Raw genomic sequence first — 13,991 nt, 5'->3', positions numbered from 1 at the left:
CGCATGCCAGGCGAGCGTGCTATCGCTTGAGCCACATCCCCAACCCTCATGTTTCTTTTTAAGGAAAGGTTTAAAATAATTTTGTTCCCACAGAGCATATATTGAAGGATGAATATGGAGTTAAGAGGCAATGAATTGATAAGTTGCAAACACACATCAGACATTGTTTAAATTAATAGACCATGCATCATAGCTTGAAATTGTTTCTTGTAAGTATTCTTGGTCCTCAGTATACTCATTGTCAAAAACCTCCAACCTAGAGATCTTATGAAGTAGATGATGAAGTCACTATATATGATCTCTGAGATGAAATCTCCAGAGTATTTTAAATAGAAATTACTTTTGATGTCATCTATTCTTTTCTTTAGTATACCAAAGGAAATGAGAATTTTCTTTTCTTTTTTTATTGATTTTTCTTTGGAGGGTCTTCTTAACATTATGTATTAAAAACATATTTCCTGGGGCTTACACTGTAACCCAGTAGTAAAGTGCTTACCTTGTATGTGTGAGGCACTGGGTTCAATCTTTAGCAGCTTATAAAAATAAACAGAGACTGTGTGTTTATCTACAACTAGATAAACATTTAAAAAACATATATCCTAACTGTAAGAATGGAATCCTAATTAGAATACTTTATACTCCATGTATGTATAATATGTCAAAATATACTCTACTGTCATGTATATCTAAAAAGAACAAAATTTTAAAAGAGAAAAACAAATTTCCTTATTATCACTATACTTTTAAGATGTATGGTATTTTGAATGTAGCTAAACCTAGTTATTTGGGAATTCAAATAATTTGTAACTATATGTGAATTTAAATTTTTCTTAATGTTCATTTTTATTGTAGTTTATACAAAGGGTTGATAATTTAATTGGAATCATCAGTACCTTTTCTAATTGGCCCATGATGCCTTTGTTGTATTGTTTTAATGGGTAAATAGTTTATATACACAGATAGGTGTTTACTTTGGTTGGTTAGAGTTTGATATTATAGGTAAAATCCTTGATTCTTGTACAAGATTTTTTTTATTTGTTTATTTTGTTTTTAATTTAGATTTTTCAGTGAGAGATACTTTCTTTCTTGGTTGTATATTAACTCCTGCTGTAAGCTTTCACATATGTAGCTATCCTAGGACACATATATACATATAGCAGTGGAGGAATCAGTAGATGCATTTTTTAAAAAAATATTTATTTTTTAGGTATAGTTGGACACAATGTCTTTATTTATTTTATTTATTTATTTTATATGGTACTGAGGATCGAACTCAGGGCCTTACATGTGCTAGACAAGCCGCTCTACTGCTGAGCTACAACCCCAGTCCCAGTAGATGCATTTTTATTTCAAATCATAAAGTATTACTGAAAGTAAACAGTATTTTAAAATATTAAATTATCTAATCCTTTAACCCTTTTATATAGGTCCTCTTAAACATTTTTTTGTTCCCAAATTTTGGCTTTATTGTCAAGTATATGAATTATCAATTCAATGCAAATATTTACAACTGTCATTTTTCTCCTAATTGTTTATCTCTTTAATATCTTTGTTAATGATTCTTCTAATACCTCTAATATAAGCCAGGTGTTATTTTTTATATTTTTATTGGTGCATTAGAATTATACATAATGGAGAGATTTGTTGTTATATATTTGTAAATGCACACAATTTAATAGTCTAACTTGGCCAGTATTATTCCTCAGGGTTTCCTCTTTACCTTCCGTCATCCCTCCCCCAGGTCCCTTTTCTCTTCTGATCTCCTTTGATTTTCATGAGATCCACCTTCCCAGCCCATAGTTTTCTTTTTCTTTTTCTTCTCTAGCTTCCACCTATGAGAGAAAGTATCTGATCCTTGAATTTGAGTTTGGCTTTTTTGGCTTAACCTAATGTTCCCAATTCTATCCATTTTTCAACAAATTATATAATTTCATTTTTCTTTATGAAAATCCAGTATTTTATTTTTTAATTTATTCTAATTAGTAAGATATGATAGTAGAATGCATTTTGACATATTGTACACAAATGAGGCACAACGTCTCCCTCTTCTGGCTGAACATGGTGTAGAGGCACACCAGTAGTGTAATCATACATGTATATAGGATGATAATGTTCATCTCATTCCACCATCCTTCCCATTCCACACTCTCTCCCCTCTTCTCCCTTCACTCCCCTCTGCACAATCCAAAGTTCCTTCATTCTTTCTCTTTTACCCGGCACCCCAAAATTACGAATTACCGATTAGCATCAGAGAGAAAACATTCAGTCTTTGAAAATCCAGTATTCCTAATTGAGTCTTACTCGGTTAAGAAATAGCAGTATAAATAATAGAGATAATTTATTTAAAATTATTTTTTATTTTCATTGGAAATAAACATCATTTTAAAATTACTATTTAAAATTTCCCTGGTTACAAAATTCACAATTTGTGTAACTTTTCTCTTTTTCAGAAACCTTTTTCCAAAAAGAACAAAGGAACTCAAATCAGTTGTCCATAGTGCTCCTGGTTGGAAATTATTTGGTAAAGTCCCTCCCAGAGAGAATCTTCAGAAAACTTCCAGAATCATTCAGCAGGTAAGTACTAATATGGCTATGTAGTTTACTATAATTTTTAAAGCATTCTTTTGTTAATGACCATATTCAGTTTCATTTTTCTAGATAAAAATTTTTAGTATCATAGATACTTACAGTAATCTTAATTTTTTTTAAAAAAAGGCCACAATATTTTGATTATATTTTATGGTTGAGATAATTCTTTAAAGTAGCAGAACATTGATTTTCTTTCCCAATTATTCTTTGGATAGCTTAAGAAAAAAAACTTAGCCAATCACTCTTACCAGATACTTTGATTTCCAGTTGTACTTGATAACATTTGCCAGTCGTACAGATTTTATAAATATGGCTAGTTGTGAACTGATATTATGTCACAAGTTGAAAAGATTATGCAATTGAACTCAATTGTTTTACCAGTGTTCTATCTAAACAAAGGACCTTTCAAGAAGAGTTGCCACAGTCTGTTTCTAGTAATTTAGAAACCAGTTCTTCTAATATCCATATTAATATCCACATTCTTGAGTTACTAAGATTTTCAGATCTTATTCGACTCCTGAACTTGTGTTTCTCAGTACTGGATCAGTGAAACTGGATCAGTGTGTAATGTTTTAAAGTTCATAGAAGTTATTGCTTAGAAAAAGATACATAATAAATATCCTGTTTTTCTCCTGAATTGCAAAATTTAACATAGCCAACACCTATAAACATAATCACATTAAGGCAATAATCATCATTCAAATTGGAAAAAAAATCTTCCTCTAAGGATTTAAGTGTTCCTTTTATTGCTCAAAAGAAAAAAAATAGTTTCCCAAGTAATATAGAAAAGTATTTTTGTAACATTGTTTAAAAACATAATAGTTAATTTTATTTACAACTAATTGAAATAGAGAAAAGCTTATATAGCGGCTGAATGTAAAACTAGAGTGTGCTAGGTACCCTGGTGTGCAGCAGTTTACACACATGGAAATCATGCAATATTTAAACTTTTTATGGTAAGCTCACTATTACTCCACATCTGTCAGATATGGTGAATACTGGTAACCTGAAGAAGTACATAGTTTCAACATTAAATGCCACTGCATACTTTTTTGTGACATCATAACTTTGTGACTGGTTTTCCTTAGGTTGATGTGATAAAAAGCAAATATTGTACAAAAATTAGTATGTGACAGAAAATGAGGGTGATGTTGTATAATCTGATTTCAGAATTTGAGAAAGTATACAGTATATGATAGGCATACAAGATCAATTAGTAATTTATTCTGGTTATTTAAGAATAAAATAAAACTTCAACTTAAGTGTATTACTTTAATGTTTACTTAGTGATAAGATATTAATTCTTATTAAATAAGTTGGAGATAACTACATATTAAACAGAACCATTATTTTTTTGTTTTGACTTAGGAGGTGCTATAAAAAAAATTGCTGAGGGCTGGGGAATGTAACCCAAGTAGAGGGCTTAACTGGTGTGCATGAGGTCATGGGTTCCATCCCAGCATGGGAAAAAAATTACTAAGATACTAAGAGAATTGTTAACCAGTAAAGATTGGGAACCTCTGCTTTTGTGACACTTTAAGTTTTACCTCCTCTTTTTTATTTTGAAGTCTGAAGGGAACTGGTATTTTTCCAGAAGACCAAGTTCGCCCTCTAGAGGCCAAACAGTATTCTTACTATTGAAAGTTTGTAAAGGTATTCTTGACTCTGTCCATTTATCTTAAATATGCATGTAAAAATATTTTTATATCTATGTAAATTAACACACTGCAGCATTTTCTCACTTTGGGTCCCTAAGTCATGTAATGATTGAATAACTGTCTTTGGTGATATTCTGTTTTCCTTTAATCTGTTGTTTTCATTTTGGAAAACGATGGCCTTACATTTCTCTCTTTTATCTATATTATATAAAAATTTGATGAGTAGTCAGGTAAAGAACACCAGTTATCTGTATGAGAAGAAGAAGTGGAATTGAAATGTGGTTGCCATCCGCTACAGTCCCTTCTCTGGACCTTTTAGATGATAATTTCTTCTAACTGTTTATTTCAATTTTTGAGCTTTCCTTTTGTGTGTAGGTACTAATCTGTATTTTTTGGTGCCTTTTTCATATCTCTGTGTGTTGTCTTGGAGGCATGATGGATAGTCAGATCATTGTTCCTCTTACCCCTTTCCACCCTCATAATATATATTGTCTTCTTCCCTGCAATTGCCATTTTCAAAATGGGCATGTTTTTTCTTTATAGCAATGGTAAATTTGCAACTTTGTCTCTGTTCCAACTTAAAAACATTTTTTCTCAGCTTTGATCTTTGAATTCTGTAAAATATTATAAATATAAAACTTTAAGATTCTTTATCATGTACTCCTTTCAAGTGTATTTTATATGTTTAGAATCTGAAATTAAAAAGGAACACATTACCAGTGAAGTCATGAAGAATGTTAATCTGCCATATTTTAAGATAGGGTCTTTGTCTATTAAGACTGTAGAAAATGAAAAGGTAGCTAGCAATTCAGGTGTAAAACTGCCTGAAAAAAATGAAGAAGTGCTGAAAGTATTAAGGTCAAAATAAATCCCTTTGAATTTTCTAGGTGCCTCACTTGCTTTTTGAGTGGCAAAGCAGTAAGATTTATTAGGATATTAAAGTGGTAATATTATTTCATTGTATAATAATTTAAAAAATGTTTTAGTTGTATATGGGCTCAATGCCTTTATTTGTTTTTATGTTGTTCTAGGATCGAATCCAGTGCCCCACACTTGCAAGGCAAGTGCTCTACCACTGAGCTACAATTTCAACCCCTCATTGTATAATTTTTAAAGCAAGTGTTCAGAAAGAATTTGCTATGTTCTGAAGTATGAGTATAATGAAGTTATTGGGCCATAGTTCTTTTTTCTAAAATTTTAATGGAAAAACCTCTGTAAGATTATTCACTAAGTAAATAGGAAAGTAAGCTTTGATTTATATAACTTTTCTCTATTAATTACTAATGACATAACACATTATTTTTTCTTTATAAAATATAAAACATTAAAGGATAATATATATCATTTCAGTTTCCTGTCACATTTTTAGACCTTTTAAAATTTATTTTTTATATGAAAAACATTATATAATTATTTTCAAATATGTATATTTTTACATATATTGTATTTATCATATATAATTTTTTCCAGTTTATTTCAAGAACAAATTATCACCATATACATAATAATTAATATACTTTTATATAAAATTTAACTGTGTTTTACATAACTTTTCAAAGATACATAAAATTTCTAAGTGTGAAAGTTGGTTATACTTTTTTATATGTATTTTTTAAAAATATTCTTTTAGTTGTAGATGGACACAAAATCTATTTGTTTATTTATTTTTATGTGGTGCTGAGGATCAAACCCAGGGCCTCACATTTACAAGACAAGCACTCTACCACTGAGCCACAGCCCCAGCTTGGCATTTAACTTGATGATCAATTCCCAAATCACAACAATATTTATGGTATTATTTTTTGAGTATTATCACATGTGTTCTCTTGCAGGTATGAAATTCCTACTTGTGGCCTTTTGAACCAGTTGGTGAGCCATGATAAAAATTGCATCTATTAATTACAAATAGTACTTCAGTTATATTTTAGTTCAATTGGCCTGGGTTTTGGTTTTTGTAATAGAGAAAGTTGGAATACAGATAGTTTGCTATCTGACCTTCAAACTGCAAGTGAAAATAATTTCAAATGAGCCATATTATATATAATAAAGTTACATCATAGATTGAGTATACCCTATTCATGTCAAACTGACATTTTTTTCAGTAGAAAGTGAATATTATTTTGGGGGGGTTAGATACTATTTTTATATTGGTATCCTTCATATGAAAACAAGATTGTAGTACTTAGATGACAGTGCAAGTTTTTCAGCACATATGCCATTCTGAGTTAGATAAGTTTTAGTTAAGTTGTTACATCACTTTCACACAACTTGCCAAGCAAGGATAAAAAGTTTTAAAATACTGATTTCTTAATCTGGGCACTTTAGACTGTCCAAAAATAGAATAGGTCATTCTTCTCAGTTAAGCCTTTGATTTTGAAATTTTTAAACTTTTAAGAATAATAACATAGAAAGACTAGCATATGTGCTTTGTGAGTAGTGGTTAAATATATAACACTTCGAAAATGTTAGAGTTTAATTTTTCTGGTTACTGATGTTATTAGTGTTTGTAGTATTATAATATTTGAAAACAAGTTAATTGGTTATGCTCTTGGTTTAAAATTTGGATAAGTCCTACAAAAATAAAATACTTTCTTCCTCATCGTTAAATTGTGGAGAGGCTGAACTGTTTTCAAAATTTATTTTCAAAAAGTCCCTTAAAATATTATACCCTTGCATGTTTTGTTTTCACCTTCATCTATCTAATTTGTTGTCACCTTGAAAGCTAGTGAATAAAACTACCTTTCTAGCTGCATGTGTGTTCTTTATTCAGAATTGACAAATTATGCATATGCCATGTATGAATAAAATGGCTTTCAAAAAAGTTAATTTGTATACTCTGAAGATTAAGAGATGAACTCATAACAATTCTGGTCCTTTGCTTCTGGAACATGGGAGATGTATCAACCATAAAAGAGGAGCTAAAGGAGACAGAAAGAATTCAAAGCATTTAAGTTTCCTGACGTTAGTCTAGAATTTTGAGGGAAAGTTTTTCCTATTATCAGAAATAGAGACTTAGAAATAATAAGTTGTAGTTAGGAGATACTGAGGCCCTGTTGTTTGATTACAGGCATACTGTTGAATATGAAATTTAAAATTTTATTCATTCTGTCTTTATCTCAGTTTTGTTTATTATGTCAGGTTTCAAATTAGAGTAAACAAACAAAATTGTGCTAATAACTACCAAAATGAAGTTTACTAAGGCACTCCTGTATATACCAGAATGATTAAATGCTTGAAAAGTCCTTAAAAGTATTGCAGTCTTTTTGTTTTCACCTTTATTTACCTAATCTCTTGTCACTTTAAAAAGGCCCAAGGTTTTGGTTAAGTTTGAAATATGGTATGGGTTTTTTCTCTCCAAATTTACCGATTCTGGAATAAAATTTAGGATCAGCAAAGGCATCATAATTGGCCTCTTCACCCCAAGCATGATGATGGTTTCCCTAGCTTGGATGAGGTTCTTTTATGTTGGGCAGAATTTTTTGTTGTTGTTATTGTACTGAGCATTAAGCTGAGCTACATCCCCAGTCCTTTTTTTGGGGGGGGGGGATTTAACCCAGGCCCTTGTGCTTGCAAGGCAAGCACTCTACCAACTGAGCTACACCCCCAGCCCACCCCCAGTCCTTTTTTAAAAAAAATATTTTTATTAGTTGTTGGTGAACTTTTATTTATTTGTATGTGGTGTTGAGAATAGAACCCAGTGCCTCACACATGCTAGGCAAGCACTATACTACTGAGCCACAATCCTAGCCCCCCCTGCCCCAACCCGTTCTTTTTATTTTTTGTTTTGAGACAGAATATTGCTAAGTTACTGAGATTGGACTCAAACTTATGATCCTCCTGCCTCAGCCTCCTGGGTTACTGGGATTACAGAAGTGTACCATCACGCCCTGCCAGATATGGTATTGAGGTGGTAGAAACATGGAGAGGTTTCTTGTTTGTTTGTTTGTTTGTTTCTGAAACATTCTTCTGGTTCTCTATAAACTCTTTACAACATATAGGAATGGAGAGTTTACTTACTAATGTGGTTTAACACTAACCCATCAAGGATAGTGTTTTCATTGTCTACTAAACCCTTAAATTCAAGTTAGTACATAGATATCAGTGTATATATCAGGCTATTTTACCTTTTCTTCCTTCCTTCTTTCTATTCTTTCTTCTTCCCAATCCCCATATTTTGATTTGAAGGCATCTGCTACACCTTCTTTATGGTATGTACCGTTAGGTATAGAACACAAGTCACCAGAATGTGGTAGAATAACATTTGCTACCAACTCAGTGTGTAACTTCAAGTTTGCAGACCCTAGGCCTTTTCTTTAGCAGAACCTGATGAACAAATTTTTGAACTCATCCTGGATTCTTCTTTAAGATCATCTGGCTTTCATTTCAATGAATACATAACTTATTTAACAAATATTAACTGTGTATAATACAGTAAACATGGTTTAAATTCTTGGCATATAAATAAAAATGAGTCCTAGCCTTTGAGTTAGAAAGCAGAGAGAGAAAAGGGTTGGTATACCCATTTCCCCTTTATGAGTATACCTTCAATGAATCTAACTTCCTTTGTATTGCCTTTGCCTCTTAGTAAAAGACCACTTGGCTATATTTATGTAGGTTTATTTCTGGGATCTGTATTCTGTACCATTGACCTCTTTGTCTATCCTTTTACCAATGCCATGGTGTCTTGATTATTGTAGTTTTATGGTAAGTCTTGAATTTGGGTAGTGTCAGTCCTCTTGACTTCTCTTTCAGTCCTGAATTGGCTATCCAGGGTGTTTGACCTCTCCAAACAAACTTTAGAACTATATTGTCATTCACAGAGTAACTTGCTTAGATTTTCTTTGAGATTGTGTTGAATCTATAGATCAATTTGCAAAGACCTTACATTTTGACAAGATTGAGCTTTTGTATCCATAAACATGGAATATTTCTCCATTTATCTAGTTCTTTTCAATATCTTGTATCAGGGGTTGGGGATGTGGCTCAAGCAGTAGTGCGCTCGCCTGGCATGTGTGCGGCCCGGGTTTGATCCTCATACGACATACAAAAAAGATGTGTGTCCGCCAAAAACTAAAAAATAAATATTAAAAATTTTCTCTCTCTCTCTCTAAAAAAAAAATATCTTGTATCAGAGTTTTGCATTTTTCCTCATATGGCATTGTATGTGTGTGTGTGTGTGTGTGTGTGTGTGTTTGTTAAATTTATACCTATATCATTTTTCCGATACAAGTGACTGACTTTTGCATATTGAACTTGTATTTTGTAACTTTGTGTAATTGCTTATTTCCAGGAATTTTGTGTTGTTGTCATCATTGATTCTTTTGGACTTTCTTTATGGGTGATCATGTCATCTATGTTTTATTTCTTCTTCCCAGCCAATATAAAATTTTATTTCCTCTTATTTTACTGCATTAGCCAAGGATTTCAGAACAATGCTGAAAAGCGTTGGTGAGAGGAGATATTTTGTTTTATTATTGATCTTAGTGAGAAAAATTTTAGTTTCTCACTATTGAGTATGATGCTAACTGTAAGGAGTTATTTTTTTGTGTGTGTGTGTGTGTAGATTTTCTGTATCAAGTTAAGGAAGTTTATTCTATTCCTAGTTTGCTGAGAGTTTTTATCATGAATGAGTATTGGATTTTGTTATATGCCTTTTTCTGAATCGATTGATACAACCATGTATTTTTTTCCCTTCATTAACTTATTGATGTGATGAATTACACTAATTGATTTTTGAATATTGAACTTCCTCTGTATACCTGGGGCAAATCCCACTTGGTTGTGGTGTATGGTTCTTCTTATACGTCACTGATTTTAGTTTGCTAATATTGTATTTTGAGGATTTTTACATTGGCGGGGGAGGGTACTGAGGATTGAACTCAGGGGCTCTCAACCACTGAACCACATCCCCAGACCTATTTTGTATTTATTTAGAGACAGGGTCTCGCTGGGTTGCTTAGTGCCTTACTTTTGCTGAGGCTGTCTTTGAACTTGTGATCCTCAGCCTCCCGAGCCGCTGGGATTACAGGCATGCACCACTATCTAATTATTGACATATTTAGGTTTTAAATAGTCATATATCCTCTAAAAATTAAAACAATGAGTAAAGTATGTTTATCCATACTTATTATTTTTGGTATTTTTATTTTTTCATGTATATCTACATTTCCATGTGATTCACTTTTTCTGCCTGAAGAATTTCCCTTAAAATACCTTGCATGTCTATAGACAATAAATTTTCTTAGCTGCTGGGCATGATGGCACATGCATGTAATCCCAGCAACTTGGCAAACTGAAGCAGGAGGATCATGAGTTCAAAGCCAGCCTCTGCAACGTAGTCTGTAGATGAAAATATTTTTTTAAAGAAAGAGCTGGGGATGTAGCTCAATGGGAAAGCACCCCAAGTTCAATCCCCAGTACCCTGACCCCCAAAAAAGTTCTCTTAGCTTTTACTTGTCTGAAAGTAGTTTCATTTCACATTCATGTTTGAAAGATATTTTCTTGGTATAAAATTCTGTCAGCAGGTTTCCTTCCTCCTTTCAGGAATTTAAAGATTTTTCTATTGTCTTTAAAAATTTTTTTTATTTATTCTTTTTAGATACACGTGACGATAGAGTGTATTTTGACATATTTATACATATGTGGAGGATAACTTCCTGTTCTTGTGGTTGTACATGATGTGGAGTAACACTGATGTGTATTCATATATGAACATAAAAAAGTTATATACAATTCATTCTACTATCTTTCCTATTCCCATTAACCCCCTTCCTTTCATTCCCCTTTGTCTAATTCAATAAACTTCTGTCCTCCTCCCCTTATTGTGTATTACCTTCTGAATATCAGAGAGAACATTCTGCCTTTGTTTTGGGGGATTATTATTATTTCAATTAGCAAGATAGCCTCCAGTTCCATCCATTTACTGGCAAATACCATAATTTCATTCTTCTTTATGACTGAGTAATATTCCATTGTATATATTTTCTTTTTCCATTCATCTATTCAAGGGCACTTAGGTTGTTTCCATAGCTTAGCTATTGTGAATTGAGCTGCTATAAACATTTATGTGATTGTATCACTATAGTATGCTAAGACCTATTGGTGTATAGTATTTTAAGTCCTATTTTAAGTCCTATTGGTGTATGCCAAGGAGTGGGGTAACTGCAAAGGTGGTTTTGTCCCAGGTTTTTTGAGGAATGTCCATGTTGCTTTCCAGAGTGGTTGCAACAATTTGTTCTATTGCTTTTTGACTTGCATGATTTCAGAGAAGTCTGTAGTCATTTTCACTTCAGTCCTTTTTACATAATTGCTTTTTTCCTCTTAGTTCTTCTAAATATTTCTTTTTAACATGCTTTCATCAATTTGATTATGTTGTCCTTTGGTGTGGTTTTATTTGTATTCTGCTTAGAATTTGGTTAATTTCTTGGATCTGTGGATATAGTTATTATAAAAGTTGGAAAATTTTTAGCCATTTTTCCTCAACTATATTTCTCCCCAGACTGCAGCTACACATACTTTATGCTACTTTATATTACTTTCTAAAATTCTGCTTATATTTTTCCATTCTTTTCTCTTTCTGTGCTTAATTTTGGGTAGGTTCTACTGCTGTATCTTTAAATTCATTTATGATTCTTTTGTAGTTTCTAATATTCAAGATCTGAAATTTTTACTGGAGGTTGTTAATTGTAGATTAAATAGTGCAAAAGAAAGTAAGTCATTGATAATTTCTTGTGGGGTAAGTTAGTTCTAAAGAAAGTTATTCTAGACCTGAACTAAAAAAATGTTTGTAATATAAGCCATGAAAGATTCATACTGAAGCATATGCAACTTTACTGCTGGGCAGAACAAAGTCATACATTATTTAGTACTCAACAATCTAAAATTTACAGTGTCTTATATTCAGCAAACAAACTTTCTGGAGGGTCTTGTTTTCTGAGTGTCCTCTATATTCAGTGATGACTTTCCATTCTGGTTCATGACAATGTGAATAATTTGTAGCCCTGAATGAGCTCTGAGAACTGTTGGGTCACAGATCCTCAATAATTATTTTTGCCCCCGAATTTTTTTTTTTTGGCCCAGCTTTGTAGTGTTTCACATTTTACATACATAGGTTGGTATTCAGCTAAAAGATGGAATAGAACTGCTAGATCATTTTCTGGTGTTTTTTTCTTAATTCAAGGATTTCTTTTTTGCTATTTTGTGTCAAAAATTCTAGTACCCTTTGCCTTTCCAAACAGTAAGCTTTATTTGAGTTCCCACTTCCAATACTGATTTTCAGAATTGCCACCAGCAGGCTGGGATGTAGCTCAGCAGCAAAGGACTTGTCTCACATTTGCAAAGCCGTGGGTTCAATCCTCTACTACCAAAACAGAAAAGACAAAGAATTCCACGAATTCTACAAAAAAGGTGTGTGGGGGGGGTCCTTCCCAAAAATAAAAGACAAAAAAAAAAGAAGAAGAAGAAGAACCCCACCAGAATTGCCACCAGACAACACAATAATTATGATCATTAAGCTTACCTTGTATCCCCTTTGTCAGGAATCGCAGAGGTTGTCTTCAGTGAGAAAGTTGGTGTGAATTACCCAGTTCACTAAGCAAAAGTCTGTACTCTGTTTCTGAAGAAAAAAAAATGTTTTTCAATGCTGGGATTCCAACCCTTGCCCATGGTAGGCAAGTGCTCCATCACTGCACCACACTTGTAGTCCCCTTCCCCTTTTTGCCAATTTGCACATATAAGTTTTAGGAATGTATGTGAAAACTTATTTAGATTTTTAATCATATATTCAAATAATATGATAGAGTGCATTCCTGAGAGAATACTAGAGAAGCAAAGACTCTGGTATTTGTACACCTTAGTCAAAAAATTCCAAAGTTTTATAGCTAACCATATGGAATATTTAGTCCTAATATCTGATGAATTCACCTGAACGTGTTTAAGTTGGATTTTCTGTTATTTGTAATAAAAACATTTCAGTTAATAAATAGTAATTAATTTTGAAATTGCTGGTATTTGATACTTTACTATTTCTGAAATAATTCACAATTCTAATCACCTTAGAATGGTATCTTAATTTATTCAGCAAATACTTGAGCTACTCAAGGATTTAAATAATTTTCAGATAACAATGAATTAATACCATGTTTTTATGTTTTAAATTATTGCCCTCTAGAAATCTAGTATTTTTTTGTAAGCATATATGTTTGGAAATGGTAGACTTCAACTTCTGAATTTCATGTGAAATGTTTGAGTGGCAGTTCTGTGTATACAAAGGTCATTCTTCAGGTAGATACATAAAATGATATTCTAGCTGCTTCACTTTGAGTTGCATTCTATATTAAATATGTACTTACTTTGTTAATTTTTTATGACAGGCTATTTTCATCAAAGCTTTGCTTTTCCTAAACTTTCATTTTTTTCTCTAGTTTGTTCATGATGAATTTTGTCTAAATATTTTTGCAAATGAAAGGCTCCTATTATTTAACCTATACCTTTCCAATCTTATTTTCCCATTTTTCCTATTCAGTAAGATTAATGTGTTTCCCTGATCTATGCCTTTTCATGTTGCCCTTTGCGGGTTCCATTTCAATATTTTCTACATATTTAAATAACATTCATCATTTTTTGCCCTAGTTCTGATCCCACCCTTTTATTAAGAACTTTGTCCATTACCAACCATGAGTGATCTCTTACACATTATATCATTTTTTTGTTGTAACTAATGTCCAGTAATACTGAATAAGTTAA

At 32.2% G+C, this 13,991-nt stretch overlaps 1 protein-coding gene across 2 annotated transcripts in view; it reads left to right on the top strand.

Annotated features, from left to right (window-relative positions):
* The window catches only part of Tbc1d12 (TBC1 domain family member 12), an 81,056-nt gene that overhangs the window by 28,739 nt on the left and 38,326 nt on the right, over positions 1-13,991 (top strand). For both annotated transcript variants that reach the window (XM_078037863.1, XM_078037859.1), the window contains exon 2: positions 2,451-2,574. In XM_078037863.1, the coding sequence (XP_077893989.1) occupies positions 2,451-2,574 (124 nt within the window). The remainder of the gene's footprint in view (positions 1-2,450; positions 2,575-13,991) is intronic.

Source organism: Ictidomys tridecemlineatus, chromosome 1 (genome assembly GCF_052094955.1).
Source record: "Ictidomys tridecemlineatus isolate mIctTri1 chromosome 1, mIctTri1.hap1, whole genome shotgun sequence".
Taxonomy (NCBI): domain Eukaryota; kingdom Metazoa; phylum Chordata; class Mammalia; order Rodentia; family Sciuridae; genus Ictidomys; species Ictidomys tridecemlineatus.
Note: the sequence above shows the minus strand (reverse complement) of the source record. Positions and strands in the feature narration are given on the sequence as shown.